Source organism: Esox lucius, chromosome 17 (assembly GCF_011004845.1).
Source record: "Esox lucius isolate fEsoLuc1 chromosome 17, fEsoLuc1.pri, whole genome shotgun sequence".
Taxonomy (NCBI): Eukaryota; Metazoa; Chordata; class Actinopteri; order Esociformes; family Esocidae; genus Esox; species Esox lucius.
This window is the reverse complement of record NC_047585.1, coordinates 8,868,158-8,893,318: the sequence shown is the minus strand read 5'-3', so window position 1 is coordinate 8,893,318 and position 25,161 is coordinate 8,868,158. Positions and strand designations below refer to the sequence as shown.

General features: G+C 40.7%; 1 protein-coding gene across 3 annotated transcripts in view; it reads right to left on the bottom strand.

Annotated features, from left to right (window-relative positions):
* The window catches only part of srpk1b (SRSF protein kinase 1b), a 59,623-nt gene that overhangs the window by 27,210 nt on the left and 7,252 nt on the right, over positions 1-25,161 (bottom strand). The window contains exon 1 of one of the 3 annotated variants that reach the window (XM_010899048.4): positions 11,722-12,017. The exons of the other annotated variants lie outside the window; for them this stretch is intronic. Coding sequence (XP_010897350.1) covers positions 11,722-11,744 — 23 coding nt within the window. The 5' untranslated portion in view covers positions 11,745-12,017. Of the gene's footprint in view, positions 1-11,721; positions 12,018-25,161 lie in introns of those variants that run through there. 3 annotated transcript variants of the gene reach the window in all.

Sequence of the window (25,161 nt, the reverse complement as noted above, 5' to 3'; positions counted from 1 at the left end):
AAACTACACTTACTATATAGACTAAGAGAATTACATTACAGTCTGCATTACATCAAATAAACATACCGATTCGTTCCAGTGAATAAAATAAACATCCTTGGAGGGAAGCTTAATAGGAATAAATTACACAAAAAACTAACAAAATCTGGCTAGTGCATCCATAGATGCAAGATCTTAAGAAAAATTTAAATAATCATTAGGCAATGTCCATAACATTATGATAATTTAATCTTGTTTAGAAAAACTAGCATGTCCGCGTGCTCCGGGAGTAGATGTGTAGGCTAACAGTCTGTTCAGGCCCGCAGCGTAGAAAAAACGTTCAGCCAGTAAAGATGTTTCCGGGATGCACACAGGTATGCTTTCGCCTGCCATGATAATTTCCTGTACTTGGCCATTAGCCAGATTGATTTAGATTAAGAAATAACCCGTCATTACTGTCACCTAGTTAGTCTATCGGGAGTACAGAATTATTCTGTAACTTCCGAAAATGTGATTGACTTGTCGATTTTCGCCATCCTTTTGTTCTCACCACTAGTGCAAAGCTGGGGACCGCAACCTCCCCATTAAACAACCAACAGACAACTTGCAATGACATTTCAGTAGGAAACCTCCCTAAAGGCGTAGGGTATCAGCAGGTTTCAGGAAGTAAAATAAGATATTAAGACTTAATTGAATGCCACTATAAATTCAATTTAAGACCAATTTCACAACACCCCATGCAAATAATAATATATAAGGACACAAATTCGACTGAAGTACCCACTGTTGTTGGAGCAGTAAGCAGCTAAGAGTAACGTTACAGGCTGTACTTCCCAGGCCTGTCGTTGGTGATACGACCAAACAAAACTGAGCAATGCGGGGCATTTGTTGGAGGCTTTTCCCTGAGCTTTTGTATAGGATTCCACAGATTTAATTCCCATTAATGCACCAAGTTTGAAAGACTTGATTTTCTTTCCCTTAAAAATGTTCAAAGACAAAGCAAAGTTGCTGTTATCCAACAACTTGTGATTGAATATGCACATTTACTGGTACCTGCGGGAAGTTTAACAGCCAATATCCACTATGTAGCTAGATATCTAGTTCCAAGCTAGGTAAGTTATCTATCTACCTCATGAACCGATGTATCTGGAAAAAAGCAGCCAACCGTCATAAGTGTTTTGCTGCAGGGCCTATGTAAATGGGAAAACATAACTGAACGACTTGCTACCTGAGGGGGCAATGCCCCATTTTCCCCCCCTGTGGAACCGGATCTGTCTTGTGTTAGCAAGACTGAAATCATGGTTTCTCACTGCACTCAACCAGGCATTCTGACGCGACCAGAGCTAAAATGCATTCAGAGAGAAGCAAATTTGAAGAGGCACTGCCTCCTTTCAAATCCACTGTGTGGGAACATTTCGGATTCAGCATTCAATACGATAACGAGGATAAGACTAAATAAAGCAATCTGCAAGCATTGCCTTGCCACTGCCGGCTACTCGAGTGGAAACGCACTGATGACATCATTCATACCGAAACCGTAGTGTTACTGTGACCCACAAACCGCAAAACGTACAAACCGTGAGCCCACTGTACCATTGCATCCCTAGTACATACCATAAAATAAAGCCAGAGCGAAAGGTGGACCTAAAGTCTATTGATATGTTGAGGTTGAACACTTATGAAAGCAGTACTCCTGTTTTTTAATTTGTCTTAAAATATTATCCAAAAAAACTAATGTGACCATATATTTAAAACTGACAGTCAAATAAATTAAAATATCTAACAGAACAAAATTAATTATTCCATATTTAATTAATAATGAATTCAGTGATAATTCAGAGAACACTGGTCATTGCCTTTAGGAGTCACTATAGATATTCAGCAGAACATCAAGATGTCAGTTATGTGATACGTCGCCTTGGGCCAGACAAGACACTTCATGAATGTCACGCAGATATTCCAATTAGACACATGGGACCACAGCACACAGAACTAGACTATTACTATGCTGCAGACTCATGCTTTTTCCAGAATCTAACCCACCACAGACAGAGATGCACCATCTAATCAGCAGCGAGCTGGGCCAACGTAATTGCCTCTCTATTCTCAGTAGAAAATGACATCTTTTGTGCGTGTGTTTGTGGTCAGCTCAAGTGATAGATGATGGACATAAGGTTAAATCAGTGGGTGAAATGAGAACGCACATGTTCTAGTTACTAGAAACTTTTAGTGTCTCTGGCATATGTTAGCCAGCCCCCTGGGGTAAATAATTTTAGCGCAATTCACTCACTCCTTGTGTGGCCTTGTGTACAAGCGTCAGCTGCTAAGGAGAGAGTTCAAGAAAGCAGCTTTTGAATGCAAACAAGCAAACCACATATAGATTTTTTTTAAAGAGATCCAATAGGCAATAATGCACATGAAAAGCATTCATTCAGTCCAAATAAAAACATACACTAGGGACAACAATACATGAGAAATAAACGCACAATTGGAATAAGAACAATGTGCTACTTCATATCAATTTTGCAGTTCTGTGCCAGTTAATTACCATAATCTAAATGTGATTTGTAATTCAATACATGCATACAAATGAGAAAATGTGCTGATGTACAGTAAACTTTGTGTCGTCACCTCAATGATAGCAAAGACTGTCAAGCTAACTGGAGTCACAGGGTCAGGTTGTAGTCCTACATGGTCCTTGTCAACAACAGCTGGAAGTTCTGACACTACAGGGATCAGTCATCTTTCACAACAACACTAGTGGGTAATATTCATTCTTCCACTGGCTCCATCTGGCTCCACACTTCCTTTTCAATTTCCTCTTCATGACATAAGGTTGTGCACGATTGGAGAGTCAATGTTTTCGTCCACCTGACCATTCCAAGACATAAATATCAAAAACAAAAATGTGGTCCACAAAGTCAACATTACCTCCTAACCAACTGAATGAATTGATTGATCTTTATAACGGAATCCCATATATAATGCACTGTCTGTTTTAATATCAACTGCAGGTGAAAACACAATCATCTACAAAATTATATTCAACCTTGGAAACAAATGCCTGCTAGGTGGTCTTGTGTACAAGGGACACAAAAGTCTGGTTTCTCTAATGAAAGGGTATAATCAGACAACTCTGTCATAACTCAGCCATTTCATCTACTTATTTCTTTCACAATCCAGGAGCCACTCTTCCTCTAAAGTGAAATGGACCTTCTCTGACATTGCCTTGCTTCACTCTAACACTTTGGCCTCCTTAATCTGTAACAAGAGATGATAGTGGCAATAAACAACATTATTCATAATCAGATTTACTAAAAAATATAATGTAAATACATTCAATAGACAAGAAAGGGAACCCGGCAAGCCTAGTTTTGCCAGCCCACCATTAAAAGGGATGAATGTTGTTGCCCAAGCAGGATTCGATCCGCCGTTTACTATGTGACACACGGCATTTTTAACCTCTACGCTATTTAAACAGTGGGTGTGGATGCACGTGACACGTGTGTAAAGATGTGGTGTCTTGTTTACTTGCATTGCCAAACCAATTAGTCTAAATATCATGGTTCCTTACATTAGTTATCATCCAAACCAACAAGTATAACAGGATTGCTACACTATATTCAACACCTTAAATTAAATAAGAGATTAATGTAGATGGCTAACTAATAGCTATATAACACCTATAATAAAAACAATGACTCAAATCACTTGATGGCTGGTTTGTTTCTTTAGAAAACAGACAGTTGCATATCTAACCAATAAGCCATGTGAACTAAGCTATGTAAATTGAAAACAAGAGCAATAAGCCTATGTTCGTCACCGGCCCAGCTCGTCCACCGCAATATAACGCAAAGTTCTAGTCTATCCTGAACAGATCTTAATGACTAATTTGTTTAATCCGTGGCGAGGATCAAACCCCAGTCGCCTGCGTGACAGCCACGTTTTTAACTTCTACGCTGTTTAACAATGGGTAGTCACTCAGTAAGAGACATTTGTTAGGGACACAATACACCAAGTTCAAAGATAGAGTAGAACAAAACTATATTTTGACGAACAACAACTCACGTCTCACTGAAAATATAATTAGAATTATTACATTGACTCATTTTTTAGTTTTGCTCAGGTGTTTCCAAAACAACATGCCCGAAGAACCCAGAAGTGGCTGCTTGTTTTGTGATGTCACTGTAATTTCTCCTATATATTCCTCAAAGACGTGAAAATTATTGGTAGCTCTTCAATAAAAGTACATTTGCATTAACACTATTTTTCAAGTACATCAGTTTTAAAGGACAGTTTTGTAGCCTTATATGTTTTCCTGATTCACTTGGGGACTATTTTGCTATGAACACCAGTAGTTGTTTTGGTGTATGGAGAAAGTTGCTGACAGAATTGGCTGTTGGGCTCCAGGTGCCTTTGTTAAAGTCAATGGAATCATGAACTTCACCCACAATAGGACAGGTTGGCAAAAAAAACGGATTTAATCTGCCGGTAGTCTGAAATAGCTAAACATTTCAAGTCAATGACCCCAAATACAGACCCAGATCCACAGACATTTTTGACTACATAATCTAAATTTTGCAGCTGCTCTAGTAGTCTCCAGCATTAAATACCATTAAGTATGTAGTTGGAACTGAAGAGAGCAGCTAATAAACCCAGATTGAAAGATCAAGGATCTGGAAACATTTTGTAAATGGTCAAAGAGCCCTTCACATATCCCTGTGTTCTACAATCTCTTGAGAATTATAGGAAATAATAGGGAAGGGTTTAGTGCCACTCTCTTTGCAAGAACAGGGTGTACAAAGAACTAAAAACAAGTTTTACTAACTAATACAGTGGTGTGAGAAAAACTTATAATTTGAGAAAAGTATTGTTTCAGTGCATTCCTGTCCAAAAAATGACCTACAATATATTTGAAGATTACAACAGAGTTATTTACTTGCGTATGTAGAACTACACTTCACAAGCATCAGAAACAACACATTGCCTTCATTCTGTTAGTCACAAAAACACATCTCATTTAGGAACACATACACACTGTTTATTACATGTCAGTATGATATTCTTTTCACAAGTGCTTCCCGCTGTCTTGTTCTCTCCCGGTAATCCACAGTTGTAGTCTGCTGTAATTTATTCTGCCCTGTTTCAGATCTTAAGCAACAGTTAAAAAAATACAGCAACCAAGGTCCTCTTCCCGCCTCTGACCTCTAACTACACCCAAGTGTTGCTGCCTGTCTTCTTAGTAGCCTAAAATGGATACCGGTCTTCCTACATCTGGAGAAACGCATTAAAGGAACTATTTTCCTACGTCACAAAATGTTCTAATAGAGGTCAATAATAATAACAATAATACTACATTGTGTAAATGACAATGCCATATCGGTATATAACATTTAAAATAAAAATAATTATTAACTTAGGCTAATGATTGTTATAAAAAAGTCACAGACCTTACTAAATGCCAGATGTGTTAAGGGTAAGCCATTCATTTATTTCCATAGCAGTCTGGGCCTTTTTGGAACTATGATCTTCTGGAACTACAGGCTGCTTCAGGGGCAGAATGAGAGCACAACAGTTGAGTCTCTATGGATGCATCGATTGACATACATTGGGGAGAACAAGTATTTGATACACTGCCGATTTTGTAGGTTTTCCTACTTACAAAGCATGTAGAGGTCTGTTTTATCATAGGTACACTTCAACTGTGAGAGGCGGAATCTAAAACAAAAATTCAAAAAATAACATTGGATGATTTTTTATTAATTTGCATTTTATTGCATGACAATTATTTGATCACCTACCAACCAGTAAGAATTCTGGCTCTCACAGAGCTGTTAGTTTTTCTTTAAGAAGCCCTCCTGTTCTCCACTCATTACCTGTATTAACTGTACCTGTTTGCACTCGTTACCTGTATAAAAGACACTTGTCCACACACTCAATCAAACAGACTCCAACCACTTCACAATGGCCAAGACCAGAGAGCTGTGTAAGGACATCAGGGATAAAATTGTAGACCTGCATAAAGCTGGGATGGGCTACAGGACAATAGGCAAGCAGCTTGGTGAGAAGGCAACAACTGTTGGCGCAATTATTAGGAAATGGAAGAAGTTCAAGGTGACGGTCAATCTCCCTCGGTCTGGGGCTCCATGCAAGAACTCACCTCGTGGGGCATCAATGATCATGAGGAAGGTGAGGGATCAGCCCAGAACTACACAGCAGGACCTGGTCAATGACCTGAAGAGATCTGGGACCACAGTCTCAAAGAAAAAAATTAGTAACACACTATGCCGTCATGGGTTAAAACCCTGCAGCGCACGCAAGGTCCCCCTGCTCAAGCCAGCGCATGTCCAGGCCCATCTGAAGTTGAGGCAAAAATTTAGCTTTTTGGTCTAAACTCCCCTCGCCGTGTTTGGAGGAAGAAGGATGAGTACAATCCTGTGAAGCATGGAGATGGAAACATCCTTCTGTGGGGATGCTTTTCTGCAGAGAGGAGTGGCTCCGTAAGAAGCATCTCAAGGTCCTGGAGTGGCCTAGCCAGTCTCCAGACCTGAACCCAATAGAACATCTTTGGAGGGAGCTGAAAGTCTGTATTGCCCAGCGACAGCCCGAAACCTGATGGATCTGGAGAAGGTCTGTATGGAGTGGGCCAAAATCCCTGCTGCAGTGTGTGCAAACCTGGTCAAGAACAACAGGAACCGTATGATCTCTGTAATTTCAAACAAAGGTTTCTGTACCAAATATTAAGTTCTGCTTTTCTGATGTATCAAATACTTGCAAATTAATTACTTAATCATACAATGTGATTTTCTGGATTTTTTATTTAGATTCTGTCACTTTGTTTTAGAGTACCTATGATAAAAATTACAGACTTGTACATGCTTTGTAAGTGGGAAAACCTTCAAAATCGGCAGTGTATCAAATACTTGTTCTCCCTACTGTATATTGGCACAAGATTAAATCAATGGTTGAAAACAGATCAGTCAGGATACTACGTTTGACATCCATCATAGATGGGAACTAGATGAAATTGTCAAAAACAGTGAGTAATTGTATTTGAATGATGGAATCAGTCAATGCACAACAGTGGCAGGCTAATGATCTGAACATTTTCATCAGCCTAATAAATAATATTAAATACCAAATAGCATTAATACCAATTGTTGCATGTCAATGACATTTTTGTTATTACAACAAATGGAAAGATAACATTTCTATGAAAGAATATGAATTTGGTGAAATTACATGCATCAACAGAAGCTACCTTTCTATTCATTTATGTCATGCCAGGGCAAATATTGAGTTTTCACTTAGAGATGTACTCACTTTTGTTGCCAGCGGTTTAGACAATGGCTGTGTGTCAAGTTATTTTGAGGGGACAGCAAATTTAAACTGTTATACAAGCTGTACACTCACTACTTTACATTGTAGCAAAGTTTCATTTCTTCAATGTTGTCACATGAAAAGATATAATCAAATATTTGCAAAAATATGAGGGGAGTACTAACTTGTGAGATACTGTATATCCAATGACTTTGTAAATTTACACTGCGTGGTGGGCCATATAATACCAGGTTTGGTCATCCAGCTGTCCTCCAACCCACACAAACACCTGTGGATCATTACGATTCATGGTGGGTGTATCAGTGCAATGAAGATGAAACAAACCCTGTTCTCTGTGTTTCACACAGAGACCTGAACACCTGCCTCTATGTAGCTACGCACGCAAGACTAACCAGATAGAGGGAAAAGGGGGGTGGGGTGAGGCAGAGTACCAGACAATTATAAAAGGACACGCACACAAATACCATTGCCATTATCCAGCACCCACTGATGATAAACCTCCAGAAATGCAGTTGCATTTCACACAGAAAGACAGGCACCCACAGACAGAAAGACAGGCACCCACAGACAGAAAGACAGGCACCCACAGACAGAAAGACAGGCACCCACAGACAGAAAGACAGGCACCCACAGACAGAAAGACAGGCACCCACAGACAGAAAGACAGGCACCCACAGACAGAAAGACAGGCACACACAGAAAAAGACACACGCAGACCAACTGCAGAGGTACAACGCACATGTAATCAACACAGTATAACACCAAGTCAATTCAAGATAGAGATAGGAGGTGCCATCCTGGAGGAGCTGGACTACCTGTGCAACCTGATTGGGCTGCAGGTACCGCCTCATGCTACCAGTAGTGACAAGGACACTAGCAAAACATTCTGTTGCAAAGTTTGCTGTGTCTCCCAGTATAGTGTGGTTCAATAGGCCTTGGGTTCCTCCTGGAGCAGGACAGTGAACGGCCTTATGTGGCCAAATTGTGTAGGAGGTTCCTTGATGACAAAGGCATTGATGCCATTGACCGGCCCTCAAGTTCCCCAGACCTGAATCCAATTGAGAACCTCTGGGACGTTATGTATTGGTGCACCCAACAACACCAAATAGTACCACAGACGGTCCAGGAGCTCACAAACACCTTGATCCAGGTCTGGGAGAACCCCCAGGGCACCATTTGCCATCTCATCAGGAGCATGTCCAGAAATTGCCAGGAGTGCATACAGGCATGTGGGGTCCATACACACAACCAGGGTCCAACGGGCCAGTTTGTCTGAAATCTACTGGCTTAAAAAAAAAAAAAACAATATCACTGTATTTTACAGATATATAGTAAGTAAATATATCATCAGAATATTGATTACACCACAGATTTGCATGTGATATGAGAGCTGATACAAGCAATTGCGGTTTACGTACACTGAACCAAATTATACAAACGCAACACTTTTGTTTTTGCCCCATTTACCCTGAGCTGAACTCAAAGATCTAAGACTTTCTTTATGTACACAAAAAGCCTATTTACCTCAAATATTGTTCACAAATCTGTCTAAATCTGTGTTAGTGAGCACTTCTCCTCTGCCAAGATAATCCATCCACCTCACAGGTGTGGCATATCAAGACGCTGATTAGACAGCATGATTATTGCACAGGTATGCCTTAGGGTGGCCACAATAAAAGGCCAATCTAAAATGTGCAGTTTCACTGTATTTGGGGGGGTCTGGGGGGGTCCGAAAACCCCCCCAGTCAGTATCTGGTGTCAACACCATTTGCCCCACGGAGTGCAACACATCTCCTTCGCATAGAGTTGATTAAGTTGTTGATTGTGACAGAGTACTGGTGACGTCTTTTTGACCAATAATATTCAATGGCTCGTCTGTTTGACCATTCATAGTGCACAACATGAGGTGGTCGTGGATGAATGGCACAATGTTGCACAGGTTCTCTTCACGGTATCTCTGTGCATTCAAAATGCCATCAATAAAATGCACCCGTGTTTGTTGTCCATAACACACGCCTGCCCTACCATAACCCCACCATCACCATGGGCCACTCCATCCACAATACTGACATCAGCAAACCGCTCACCCACACGACGCCATACACGCTGTCTGCCCTGTACAGTGAATGTGTATTTGTCCACTCAAGTCGGTTACGACAACAAAGTGCAGTCAGGTCCCGATGAGGTCCAGACATCGATGAGGATGACGAGCATGCAGAGAAGCTTCCCTGAGACGGTTTCTGACAGTTTGTGCAGAAATCTTGGAGGTGAAGATGCTGGATGTGAATGTCCTGGGCTGGTGTGGTTACACGTGGTCTGCGGTTGTGAGGCCGGTTGGATGTACTGCCAAATTCTGTGAAATGCCTTTGGAGATGGCTTACGGTAGAGAAATGAACATTCAATTCACAGGCAACAGCTCTGGTGGACATTCCTGCAGTCTGCATGCCAATTGCACGCTCCCTCAAAATTAGCAATGTCTGTGGCATTGTGCTGTGTGATGGAACTGCACATTTTAGAGTGCCTTTTTATTGTGGCCACCCTAAGGCACACCTGTGCAATAATCATGCTGTCTAATCAGCATTTTGATATGCCACATCTGTGAGGTGGATGGATTATTTCGGCAAAGGAGAAGTGCTCACTCACAGATTTAGACAGATTTGTGAACAATATTTGAGGGAAATAGGCCTTTTGTGTACATAGAGAAAGTCTTAGATCACACAGTGATAGCAAACCTTATCAAGTGTTGTGTTTATAATTTTGTTCAGTGTAAATATGATGCAATGCGCATTATTACTTTTTAATAAATAGTTATCAAAATACTAGCTACTATAAACATCATTATCATATTTTCAAAAAGATGCCTGCTTATTTGATGTTACATGAAAGCATGAAAATAACTGAGTTAATACATTTATGGTAACAAATATGGCGCAATACAATACTTGAAATGATTGGTAGACTGGCTTGTGTGTCACTGCTAGCAAGCGCTTAGGCAGGCAGGCGTAGTTAACATGACACTTACTGTCAACAAGCCATGTCCGTATGGTTTCTCTATCCGTATTCATGAACTACGTCAGGGACAAAGTCTGTGAATGGTTTCTCCCTCTTCACAACATGTCAGGCGGTCGTAATTGGTTTTTCAGTTTGGCTACGTGCCCCCTCATTCATTGGGAGCAGGCAGACGTTCATTGTTGCAGCCGTAGGGATGTCAACAGCCCGTTGGGCCACAATACACGCGACATGCTGCAGGTACTTAAGAGCAGGTTTTTGGTGGTTGTTCGTTCCCTTGATAGACAACCCTGCCTTATTGGCTTTCTTCAGGAACTTTCGGCGCAAGTTTGAGTCCAGCCCCAAACTTGGAAATATTGTATCAAGACGCAATATTTCATCAAGATGTCATTTAGTTCTCAACGAATCACAAAATGTACAGTCAAGATTTTGATCTTAAATAAATATTGTTCATCAAGCCTCAATTTGTGGTGTTCCCTTAATTTTTTGGAGCATTGAATATAATGAATTAGGTCCCATAATTATGTAATTTGTCTGCTATTTGTCCTATGAATGCTGATGACAGTGCGAACAGTAGGCTACATTTGCTCTGTTTGTTCGTCATACACTAGCCAATCCCACATCTTTCTGGTGTCCTGTTTATTTTTCCTGTTTACTTTGACAGTTTTCTTTGTCTGATGTTACTTTTACCACTACTGGCCTTTTTAATCCCAGCTGTATGACACCACATTTCCGCTACCAAGCTGAATGCAAAATTTGTATCTCCGTCTGTATGTACCTATAACCGCTCACTGTAATATCACTGGTTTTGCGATGCACAAACTGATTAAACCAACGCATTTGCCAACCAACCAAGTGATGCGCTCATGATTTACATGGTTGAATGTCCAATCAGAGAGAGAGGAGTTGATTTGTGTTTTTAAACACGTTTTGGGAAGAATTTTTCCAGTCGTCTTTTTGGCTAATGTCCACCCGCCACAGTGGCTAGAGGATCATTTTGGCAAATGTATGCGCCAAACCAAAAAAGTACCCGCATTTGGCTGGAAGCGGCTGTCAATTTCCTACCCTGGGTATGATACACACGCAAACCCCCCCAACTGTAGAGGGACGACAAACACCCCCCCCCCATGCTTAGTCAATTGAACACCTACTGTCACAATGTTGCTGTCTAATTAAATATCTAAACAGAAAATAGCCAAATACCTACCCCTAAGAACAAACCGACCACTTCCCAGTGAGGTTGACATCATATAGACACAAGTTCACCTTAATTACTGGACTGAATACTTTGATTCTTCAAATATCAGGGCCATGAGAGTCCAGCTGTTACAGTTCACAAAGACAAACCCACAAACTCTTGAAAAAGACACAGAACACTCTCCCTGCGCTTACCTGCAGGATGCTCGGATGCCCATGGAGGGAGGTGGAGTTGCAGGTGTGGGCCAGAGACCCTCATGCACCACAAAAAAGACAGGAGAGGGGGATGAAGAAAGAGGAAAAGGGAGATGATAGGGAGAGCGTGGGGAGTACGAGAGGAACAGTGTGCAGGAAAGAGGGAGGGAGAAAGTGCAGGGAAAGGAAAATAATATAAAAAAGAGCAACGCAGAGAGGAGGAAAGGAGAAAAGGATGAGGGTGGAGGAGAAATCTGTGAGCCTTAGTTTCACTGCTGGCACAGGCAAAGTAAAGAGGAGATCGACTCTGCTCTTACTGCCTGCCCCCCCCCTCACTCACCCTCTCTCTGACCGAGAACTCTCCTTGGCTGTCGTCAGCACTGGGCCCCTCCCCCTCCCCACTCTCTGCTCAACTCTGATTGGCGGACGAGGCCCAGCACTGCATTGCAGGTGAAGAGCGCTCCAGCTTCTTCCTTCTCAGACCAAAACAACACCCCCCTCTCTCCTCTTTCCCATCGTTTTCTGACGCTCGGCTACGTTAGCACCAGCAGTACCCATTTCTCCCTCTCACTCACTGAATTACATCTCTCATTCCTTCATTCCTCTGAAGAAGTCTTAGCAATGCTGCTTAACTGGTTTCTCGGTCTTTACTGATCCCTCCAGTCAAGTAACATTGAGTAAATTCAAACACAACTTAGCCTACTTCTCTAAAATAGCATGTTCCTCTTAAGGTTTCACTGCGTATTGCTGTCGATGTGAAGGCAGGGTGAATCTGCACATTCATTGAGGAGTCTTTAGGTCAATATCCCTCTATTGAAAAGGGGTATTTAACTTCAGGTTACCCCAACAATAGTTATTCACAGATGTAAGGACAGATGCACTGAAAGTGTTATATATTAGTTAACCTTCAGTGGGTGGATGCTAGAATTTGTCATATTTCATAAATCGATATGGTCTATTATATAGATGTCTGAACCCATTCTCAGAGACAATCTCAGAGTGGGTTCACATCCAGGGGATCAGCCATTACTGACAGTGACCCTGAATGGATTAGGGTTAAACAACTTGCTGAAGGACAGAACAAATTTCTCACAATGGAAAAACTGAAGACTACATAAAATCCCCAAGTCTGTTAGGTGCCTGTGTGCAATAACTCAATATGCCTTGAACTACTCTTTTGGAACCATTTTTTAAATTATCTAGATATAAATATCTAGAGGACAAGCATCATTTGATCAACAATGGTTAAATATAATTTTGTTGTGCTTACTGAAGCTAATATGTTGTATGCTCTGCTGAAGAGCGAATGATTCCATCCTAGCTGGAGTGGTGCTTTTCTTTGATCTGTGAGACAGGAGTCTCACCATGATAGGTTGCAGGTCAGGCTGCAAGTATAGTGGAGTCTGTCGATAGCATAGCCAGAGCAGTTAGCTTAGTTCTGCCTATTGAGACGGTGACTCGTACCAGGCTGAGAAAACAAGACTGCTAACAATAGCAACCTTATTAAGATAAAGCTGTCCTTTACATCGGCCATGAAAAACTATTCATCTCCCATCTTAAAATGGGATTCCTTGTTAGACAATTCTATAAAGGCAATTGCAGAAAAGTAATTAATAAACTGGATTCTATTGGCCTCTGTGAAACATGGCTAAAGCCTGATTAATTTACTGCCTTAAATGAGGCCTCTCCTCCTGGATACACTAGTGATCATATCGCCCACGCATCCCGAAAAGGGTGGGGGTTGTTGCTAAAATGTATGACCGTTAATATAAATTTACTCTCAAACACATGACTGGTTTTCATTCGTTTAAAGGTTTACTCAAGAAAGCTAACGAGGCTGATAAAACGTTTTTCATAGCTACTATTTACAGGCCATGCGCAATGGTCCTTAGTGAATTTCCAGAATTCTTGTCTAACCTTGTAGTCATGCCAGATACAATGAAAATGTTTTGCAATTTCAATATTCATATGGAAAAGTCCAAATGACCTTCAAAAAGCCTTTGAAGCCATAATTGACTTAATGGATTTTGCCCAACATGTTTCAGGTCAAATGCACTGCCACAATCAGGGTTTACATTAGCTAGCAATTGCCGGTTTTTCGCTGTTATCACATGTAGTTGTCTAGCAGATTAAAATATCAACAGCCAAAAGGTCCAGGGGGAAACAAACCAAATAAATAAATATATTAATAACATATACATTAGCCTAATAGTGTGACCTACAGTATATCACAAAAGTGAGTACACCCCTTAGATTTCTGTAAACATTTGATTATATATTTTCATATGACAACACTGAAGAAATTACACATTGCTACAATTTAAATTAGTGAGTGTACAGCTTGTATAACAGTGTAAATTTGCTGTCCCCTCAAAATAACAGAACACAGCCATTAATGTCTAAATCGGTAGCAACAAAAGTGAGTACACCCCTAAGTGAAAATGTCCAAATTGGGCCCAAAGTGTCTATATTTTGTGAGGCCCCCAGCATTTTCCAGCACTGCCTTAACCCTCTTGGGAATGGAGTTCACCAGAGCTTCACAGGTTACCACTGGAGTCCTCTTCCACTCCTCCATTACTACATCACAGAGCTGGTGGATGTTAGAGACCTTGCGCTTCTCCACCTTCTGTTTGAGGATGCCCCACAAATGATCAATAGGGTTTAGGTCTGGAGACATGCTTGGCTAGTCCCTCACCTTTACCCTCAGCTTCTTTAACAAGGCAGTGTTCGTCTTGGAGGTGTGTTTGGGGTCATTATCATGTTGGAATACTGCCCTGCGGCTCAGTCTCCGAAGGGAGGGGATCATGCTCTGCTTCAGTATGTCACAGTACATGTTGGCATTCATGGTTCCCTCAATGAACTTTAGCTCCCCAGTGCCGGCAGCATTCACGCAGCCCCAGACCATGACAGTCCAACATGCTTGACTGTAGCCAAGACACACTTGTCTTTGTACCCCTCACCTGGTTGCCGCCACACACACTTGACACTATCTGAACCAAATACGTTTATCTTGGTCTCATCAGACCACAGGACATGGTTCCAGTAATCCATGTCCTTAGTCTGCTTGTCTTCAGCAAACTGTTTGCGGGCTTTCTTGTGCATCATCTTCTGGGACGACAGCCATGCAGACCAATTTGATGCAGTGTGCGGCGTATGGTCTGAGCACTGACAGGCTGACCCCCCACCCCTTCAACCTCAGCAGCAATGCTGGCAGCACTCATATAGTGGGTATAGAAAATAATCACCCCCCGTTCAAATAATCAAATGTTGTTGCTTTGCAGCCTGAAACGAAGACCGACACAGTTTTTGTTTCATTTAGCTGTATTTATTCAGTGCAACTTATAACATCCAAGTGAAAGATGTCAACATGTCAGATTTTTATTTTTTTTTAAACAATCACAGAGTTGGGAGGAAAAAAATCATCCCCTTGTGTCAGTATTTTGTTGAATCACCTTTTGCTTTAATTACAGCCATTAGTCTGTTGGGATATGTCTCTACTAACTTTGCACATCTAGACATTGCAATATTTGACCACACTTCTTTGCAGAACTGCTCAAGTTCAGTTAAATTTGATGGTGACCGTTTGTAGACTGCTGTCTTCAAGTCATTCCACAGATTTTCAAAGGGGTTTAAGTCAGGGCTCTGACTAGGCCATGCAAGAACATTCACCCCTTTCTCCTTCAACCACTGTGAGGTCAGTTTTGCTGTGTGCTTTGGGTCATTGTCATGTTGGAAGGTAAATCTTCTTCCCATTGACAACTTTCCGGCAGAGAACAGCAGATTTTCCTGAAGAATTTGACAGTATTTTGCCCCATTCATTTTACCTTCTATCTTGACAAGTGATCCAGTTAATACCACCTCCATGCTTTACTGTAGGAATTGTGTTATTTGGATGGTGAGCTGTATTGGATTTTCGCCAGACATATCGTTTGGCGTTGAGGCCAAATAATTAAATTTTAGTCTCATCTGACCATAACACCTTTTTCCACGTGGCCTTAGAATCTTCAAGGTGCGTTTTGGCTAAGCTCAGTCGTGGCTGCATGTGGCCTTTCTTGAGGAGTGGCTTTTTTCTTGCAACCCTCCCATACAAGCCACATTTGTGAAGAATGTGATATTGTTGTCACATACACATAATGACCACTCTGTCATGAATTCCTGCAACTGCTTCAGAGTTGCTGTAGGCCTCTTGGTAGCCTCTCTGACCAGTCTCCTCCTGGCTCTTCCATCCAGTTTGGAGCGACATCCTGACCCAGGGAGGGTTTGTGTTGTACCAAATACCTTCCACTTCTTAATTATAGACTTCACTGTGCTTCTAGGCACTGATAAAGCCTTTGAATTTTTTACTGACTTGTGCCTGTCCACAACTTTATCCCAGAGATCTTTTGACAATGCCTTGCCACCCATAGTTGATTGTTTTCTTCAGTTGCACTACCAAGGACTGAAATGCTTCAGGAAAAGCTTGTTTCATGCGGAGTTAATCAAAATGACCACAGCTGATCACAGTTGAAAGTCAATTGGTTTGTGTGCTATTGAGAAGGTGATTAACTACACCTGGTTGGGTTTACAAGTCATTTTTAGGAGGGAGGTGATTATTTTTCCAACTCAGTGATTCTATTTTAAAAAATTTAATTGTATTTTTCTGACAAGTTGATATTATATCTTTCACTTGGATGTTATATGTTGTGAATACAGCTCAATATTTTTTTTTTTGTCCGTTTTCATTTCAGGCTACAAAGCAACAAAATGTAATTATTTTAAAGGGGGGTGATTCTTTTCTATACCTACTGTACGTCTATTTTCCAAAGACAACCTCTGCACATGACGCTGAGCATGTGCACTCAACTTCTTTGGTCGACCATGGCGAGGCCTGTTCTGAGTGGAACCTGTCCTGTTAAACCGCTGTATGGTCTTGGCCACCGTGCTGCAGCTCAGTTTCAGGGTCTTGGCAATCTTCTTATAGCCTAGGCAATCTTTATGTAGAGTAACAATAATTTTTTTCAGATCCTCAGAGAGTTCTTTGCCGTGAGGTGTCATGTTGAACTTCGTGACCAGTATGAGGGAGTGTTAGAGCGACAAGACCTAATTTAACACCTGCTCCCCATTCACACCTTAGAACTTGTAACACTAATGAGTCACATGACACTGGGGAGGGAAAATGACATTTTCACTTAGGGGTGTACTGACTTTTGTTGCCAGCAGTTTAGACATTAATGGCTGTGTGTTGAGTTCTTTTGAAGGCACAGCAAATTCACACTGTTATACAAGCTGTACAATCACTACTTTACATTGTAGTAAAGTGTCCTTTCTTCATTGTTGTCACATGAAAATATATAATCTAATATTTACAAAAATGTAAGGGGTGTACTCACTTCTGTGATATAATGTAAATGATATTTTGCTAATAATACAGCGAGCCTCTGCACGCAGTTACAATAAGACATTAGTGAGTGTTTGGTCATGTGACTAAGTGCCGTGCAAGATTCAAAAGCCGCACATTCAGACAGCAAGTCAACAGAACCCTGCTCCGCAGCTGGTTCTCTATGACTCCGAAATGTCCAAGGCGAAGCAGACACCCCAGGGCCAGTTTAAAAAAAATGGTGGAACTCAGCAAGACCAAAAAAAAAAGTGTCAACCTCCTGCTCCTCATTAAATTTGACGGGCTTGAAATGCAAAGAGACATACATTTAATGTAGGCTAATGTCTTTATTTCATTAACAATAGTGAGGCAATTTGATCTATTCTATTGTTGTAGGTAGGGCTGTCACGATTATGACATTTAAGTTGATGATTAAGTGTTGCACAAGTAATTGTGATAAACAATTGAATTGTTTATATTGTAACGGTTTTGCCATTATTATAGTGTAGCCAGATAATATTGTAAAAATATGTGTGGTGGTTCCGGTTCTTCAGATTTGTGGTGTTTGTGCTTGAGCGCCACCTTTCTGGAGTAAATCCGGCAATTTGCTTCCAAATTATTGGGCTGTCCTCTTTTATTTGGCATAAAACCAAAACACGCCGAGAGCGGTGCATTTGTGTTCGGCTATAAAACTACCACAAATCAAATGATTGCTCTTCATAAAATGCACCCGCAAAGCAACGATAAATTATGTTTACCTACGCATTGTGACATTTCACCTCTCGCTCTGCTGCAAATATTATAGTTTAGTTATTTGAAATAGCTTAGTTTTTTTAAATGGCTTAGTTATAAGTGAAATAACCATCCTTACGTAGCAAAACATGTTTCAATGTTTAATATGCAATGGGACAACAAATTTATATCCAAACATTTTAATGTGCATCATCTAATTAGGAAACATGGTTAGAAATGCCAAAATCTGACTTACAAAATATTTTATACACGCTTGAGTGTTTGTTTTTTTCGATCAGAGATTATGCAAATAAGCGACTGAAACGCATTTGTCTTAAAAAATAATTTAGCGAAATTAGGCTACTTTATGGTGCATTGCAAAACAATTCTAAACTAGGTATAAACATAAAAATTACGAAGCAAACTAGTTTCTGTGAATGATCTGCACCTATAAAACCAGGGACCAAGTGCGTAATCTTGGTGTTCAAAACTCACATTTAACAGTCACATAAAAGTGGTCACTAAAACAGCATTCTATCATAAAAATATAGCCAGAATCAAGGGCTTGGTGTCCCAAAAAGACCAGGAAAAGCACATCCAAACTATTATCTCTAGTAGGGTTGACTACTGTAATGGCCTCTTAACTGGACTCCCCAAAAAGACTGTAAAACAGCTGCAGCTGATTCAGAATGCTGCTGCTAGAATGTTAACCAGGACCAAGAGAACAGAGCACATCTCTCCGGTCCTTAAATCTTTGCACTGGCCTCCAGTCAGTTAGTGCTTTTAGTATATATAAAATCACTGAATGCTTTAGGCCCAAATACATTTCTGATATGTTTGAAAAATATAAACCGAGCAGGGCTCTTAGATCCATAAACACAGATCAGCTAGTAGAGCAGAGTCCAAACTAAACATGGCCAAGCTGCGTTTAGCAGTTACCCTGCACACAACTGGAATAAACTACCAGAGGAACTTAGACACCCCCCAAACGTATACATTTGCTAATCCAGGTTACAAACACTTTTCTTTTCACACGCCTATGACTGAGCACTTAAACATAACCACACTGTTTAGCCTTAGATTTTATAGCTTCCGTATTTGTTGAGTATTGAGTATTTGTTTTTATGCTATTATTTTTTATATATATATATTTTTTTAAAGCACATTGAATTGCTTCAATGTATGAATTGTGCTAAATAAACTCACTTGCTATAATATTCCACAGAGCTGTTTAATACTGTTCTGCAAGAAACTCGCTCCCTGGTACACGTACCATACTTGAGCACTCAAGCAAACCTCCAGAAAATTGTAGCGAAAGTGGCGCTCTACAAAGTATTTACAGTAGACTAGCCTAGACAGACAGTACACTACGATACAGAAAAGCACTCAACATTTCCTTGATCAGCTAATTTCTCCAACCTGATTGAGGTGAACAAAAACAATCCAAAATGTTTCTGATACAGTAGCAAAGTTACACTCAACAAGTGGGTCTTCAATTCAGCAGTAATGAATACATGTACTTCTTTAACAGCCAGAGCTGAACGCCGTGTCATCATTAGCATACTACTAGCGCACAATTTCCACAGCAGTAACACGACACAGCCAGAGCATCAGTTCATCTACTGGGACGTCAACAAACTATTAAGAATAGTCTAAAATATATATTTATTTTACACATTGTTTTAAATGGTTAATGAATTTGAAAACAATACAATAATCTGTTTGTATTAAAGGTCTAATCATACAAAAAAAACTACAGAAAAATAATACATAGAACCATTATTTCTAAGGACACAGGCTATAGTATTTTCATTTGTTTATTAGTCCCTTTATCAGAACTTAGTAATGTGAAAAGGTTGTCTGTTGTCACATTTCTGCCTTTGCCCCGGAAAGTCTCAGTCTCAAAACCACATTCTCCCAAAGTCGATCACCTACTGGCCTGGATTCATCCTTCCTCAGGTATGGAGAGCATGTACTGGGTAAAATGGCACCGAGCTTTTGTTGAGAACAGTTGCTCATCAACAGTTATGTTCTCTCCTGGCTTGTAATAAGCAATGCAATTCTTAACAAAGTCTTAGTCTTGTCATTAAAATGCCTAGTCTTGTCATTAAAATGCAGGTGTAGCATAATCTCTCTGAAGCGGTTGTGCGGCATGGTCTCTTGAAAAAAGTCCATCCCAAAATGTATCAGACCAAAACGACTGCACATCCATGCTCTTCCCACTGTATGCGCCGTGGTGTAATAAGTTGGTTGATTTGATAATTGATGATGATGATTGCCCACTTCAGGTTGGTGGAGAGTGCCTGCCTCAAGTGGAGGAGTTTAAGTATCTAGGGGTCTTGTTCACGAGTGAGGGAAGGATGGAATGGGAGATTGACAGACGGATCGGTGCAGCTTCTGCAGTAATGCGGTCGATGTATCGTCTGTCGTGGTGAAGAAAGAGCTGAGTCGCAAGGCGAAGCTCTCGATTTACCGGTCAATCTACGTTCCTACTCTCACCTATGGTCATGAGCTTTGGGTCATGACCGAAAGGACAAGATCCCGGATACAGGTGGCCGAAATGAGCTTTCTCCGCAGGGTGGCTGGGCGATCCCTTAGAGATAGGGTGAGAAGCTCGGTCACCCGGGAGGAGCTCAGAGTAGAGCCGCTGCTCCTCCAAATCGAGAGGGGTCAGCAGAGGTGGCTTGGGCATCTGTTTCGGATGCCTCCGGAACGCCTTCCTGGGAAGGTGTTCCGGTCCCGTCCCACCGGGAGGAGACCCCAGGGAAGACCTAGGACACGCTGGAGGGACTATGTCTCCCGGCTGGCCTGGGAACGCCTCGGTGTCCCCCCGGAAGAGCTGGAGGAAGTGTCTAGGGAGAGGGAAGTCTGGGCATCTCTGCTTAGAATGCTGCCCCCGCGACCCGGCCCCGGATAAGCGGAAGATGATTTGATAATTGGTGATTGTTGGGAGTATCGCACATTCATCCATTGACATCATGCATTCAGTGAGGGGTGATTAGCGCCTGAGTACCATTTTAGGAACCAACGTTAAGTACTGTGGGATTACTGGCAATTAAGTCGGAAAACAGGGTTAAAAAAACAAACAAAAAAACTGGTAAATAGTCTAAATAGTTTTCCGTTTAAGAGTTTAGAATTCTGACAACGGAACAAAGTAATATACGCCAATTTAGGAAAAGTAATGGAAGGAGGAGGGTGTAGCGTTCAAAAGAGCAGTTTTATTTTAATTACAAACTCAAGCAGCAATAGGTGCAGGCATTTGGCGGTCCTAGTGTTAAATAGTTGGTCCTCAAAATCTCAGTTGCCCTGAGAACGCCCAGAATTTCCCTGACCGGGTGTCAATGGGGACACTTGAATTTTTTACCCTGTATCACTCGACACACTCACTAAATTAGTAATGAGTTCTAAACTCACAAATTGTCAACTAGACCAGATTCCAACAAAACTACTAAAGGAGCTATTTCCTGTGCCAGGTGATGTCGAACATAATTAATTGCGTCCTATCCTCCGGATCTGGATCCAGATACATTAAACAATTATAGGCCAAAATCAAACCTCCCGTTCATTGCAAATATAAAATTTACCCCAAGGTATTACACTGCTATATAGTTGTGCCAGGGGAGTAGGGTCGTCATCGTCGTGGGCCTTACCTGAAGTGATTCTAAAATTCCTTAAAATAAATGAACGGTAAAATGCAAAAAAACTAGCATCACATTTTGCTGCTGGGTATTTATGGGGATTACTACGCATCAACTATTTCAGTCTATTTACATTATCCTTTTCAATGACGAGAAAACCAGCATAATGTCAGCACATAGCCATCTCACTGTCAGATTTTGACTACAGCCCAGTTCACTTTTGGGATTTTGGTTCCAATAATGATTTTTCCGAGGCCCTTGTCAGTTGTAACCTATATATCTCCCGATAGCCATTTTTGGGGTTGGACTGAAACCGGACCAAAATGTGCTCCAAATGATTAACATAACCTAAATGCTAAAATGGACATTACAACTTTTGTTGTAATTTTACTTGATAACCAACAAGATATGAAGATTGCATATTTTAAATAACTCACAAAATAATCCTACCAACATATTAGGCATAATCATTAACATTCTTTCAAGGTAGGGTGTTGATTTGGTTTAAACGAAAAACAAAAATGCAAAAACAAAGGGCTATGGGTTTAAAGCGCAATTTGTGCTATGTGCATTTCCGGTAAATACATTTGGCTGGTCTCTCAAAACTGGAGGGACTATGGCAGCGCATGAAGTACCAATGTAAGACCTGTAGTCTTTTAGAAAGAGGAAACATCTTGACACATTGTACATTTACAAACATCTGCTAACAGGAACATCTCTTAAAGACATCCGATGGCTCTATAAATCAAGGACAACCCCATCTATATAAAATTTACTAGTAGCACAATCACTACAACAAGTCTTAGCAAAATGAAACACGACCAGCGTAGGACAGCCATGGCCGTCAATGACAAGGGACCTCAGGATGAAGAGAACATTGGTAGTCGTCGAACTCTGTCACTGCGCACGCCCTAGAAATTAGCATAAAGTTGAAAATTTTTAACTCTCACTATTGCTGGGACATTTTCTTTGAGAGTAGCCCCGCCCACTGTCACAGTGATTCGCTGGCTATCATTGGAAATGAATGGAAGCGTGCCTCTTTTTAGCGCTATCGAGCGGGCAGAATGCACAAGGCGGTATGCTGGAGTTGCTGCCCGGGGGGTGTGGGGCTTTTGAGTCTCAAGGCCTGCATAGTCAAGTGATCAAACACACAGGAATGTCTAACTGTGAGAGTGCGCAAAGGCTCACTGTTTTCTTGGCAAAAGATCATATAGTTCACACCATATTAGGCAAATTAATATGCTATGAATTTACTAAGGGTTCAACATTAATGATGGCATGCTGGCCCGGGGCCAGTTAGACCTAACATAGGGCCAGTAGACAAGGACAGTCAATGGCCTGTCTGGGCCAGTGCTCAATTTCCCTATTTAAAATTATAGTATTGTATTAAAAGATTTGCTTGTCATTATTGTCTCTTCCCGCTTACATTTTTGCTTGTGCTTGCATTAAAATGTGTCTGTGGTGCATCTTCTCCCCCTTTGGTGTATCGTCTTTTTGACCAATAATATTTTATTGCTTGTCTGTTTTGACCAGTCATAGTTCATAGCGCATTCTAGAGCACGACCCAAATATGGTATCGTATTTTGCATTTTGTGCAGCTATGCAAATACTCAGAACGCATTGATTCTCCACAGATGTTGCATGCTGCTTTTTATAAAATGGAGAATCCTTTTCGCTGAGCATATTTTGTGTCAAGAAGCTACCATCGTAGTATACCAATAATTATTGGCTAGCTAGCAGCTTGCTACCCAAATCAATATGTTTTTTAGACTTTATAGCAGGGTTTTCTTACCAGAGAAATTACCAAGCATTCAACTTGACAAATGAAATTGCGCTACTTGGTGTCCATTTTGGTCAGTGGTCCTACCATTTGGAACATTTGATATACTTGCACAATACATTTTCAGAAATATGTACTATTAATGTTGTAGTTAGTGAATTATCAAAAAAAATACAGTGGGGAGAACAAGTATTTGATACAATGCCGATTTTGCAGGTTTTCCTACTTACAAAGCATGTAGGTCTAATTTTTATCATAGGTACACTTCAACTGTGAGAGACGGATTCTAAAAAAAAAATCCAGAAAATTCCATTGTATGATTTTATAATTAATTTGCATTTAATTGCATGACATTGAAGATGGGTCGTGGCTGGGTCTTCCAGCATGACAATGACCCGAAACACACAGGGCAACTAAGGAGTGGCTCCGTATGAAACATCTCAAGCTCCTGGAGTGGCCTAGCCAGTCTCCAGACCTGAACCCAATAGGAAATCTTTGGAGGGAGCTGAAAGTCTGTATTGCCCAGAGACAGCCCCAAAACCTGAAGGATCTGGAGAAGGTCTGTAACTCCAGTGTGTGCAAACCTGGTCAAGAACTACAGGAAACATATGATCTCTGTAATTGCAAACAAAGGTTTCTGTACCAAATATTAAGTTCTGCTTTTTGTTTTATATTCCGTCACACACAGTTGAAGAGAACCTATGATAAAAATGATCGGTAGTGTATCAAATACTTTTTTTTTTTTTGCTGTAGGTGCAAAAGATGTTTGACATTCACTGTTCGCTACTACTTCCGCCCTGCTTCCACGCACACAATGAGGCATACGTTGAATAAATCCAGCGCATACAAAAACCAAACGTTCTGCAACTGCTTAAGCACTGCAATGCTGCAAGTCAATCGCAACGTTACATTTGAAATGAATTATATTCCGGTGTATCACAGCGAATTGACGCTGTAGGTATGATCGAGGCTTAAGTGTCACGTTAACCACACCTGCCTAAGCGCTTGCTAGTAGTGACACACAAGAAGCCAGTCAATCAACTAGTGCAAGTACTGTACTACGCCATATTTATGTTACCATAAATATATTAACTCAATGATTTTATTTTAACACTTATGTCAAATCAAATAAGCAAGCATCTTCACGAAAAGATAATGTGATATTTTGATAACCATTCATTAAAAAGTAATGATATGCGTTGCATCATATTTATGTAAAAATCCATTGCTTGTATCAGCGATCAGGTCTCATAACACCTGCAAATCTGTGGTATAAATCAATATTCTGATACGACATTTACATACTATAGTATATAAAAAAAAGTATTCAGTTCGAGCAAGTATGAACATTAGGGCCAGTGAGAAAAAAAGTTAACATTATTGGATCCTACTACTTACAGTTGTGCTCATAAGTTTGCATACCCTTTTATTTAAAGATAGAGATCATATTAAGCCATTTAATATCACAGTTGTTTGGCTCATTTTTAAATCATAATGATAACAGAAATCACCCAAATGGCCAAATAGTTTGCTTTCACGTGGATGCACTGAGCAGGCTAGATACTGAGCCATGGGGAGCAGAAAAGAACTGTCAAAAGACCTGCGTTACAAGGTAATGGAGCTTTATGAAGATGGAAAAGGATATAAAAAGATATCCAAAGCCTTGCAAATTCCAGTCAGTACTCTTTCAATCACTTATTAAGATGTGGAAAATTCACAGAACTCTTGATAACATGGCTTTTTAAATTCCAATTGCTGTTTGTGTATACAGGCAATGAGTTTGTTACCTCTCATGTGGATGCACTGAGCAGGCTAGATACTGACCCATGGGGTGCAGAAAAGAATGGTCATAAGACCTGTGTAACAAGGAAATTGAACTTTATAAAGATGGAAAGAAATATAAAAAGATATTCAAAGCCATGCAAATGCCAGTG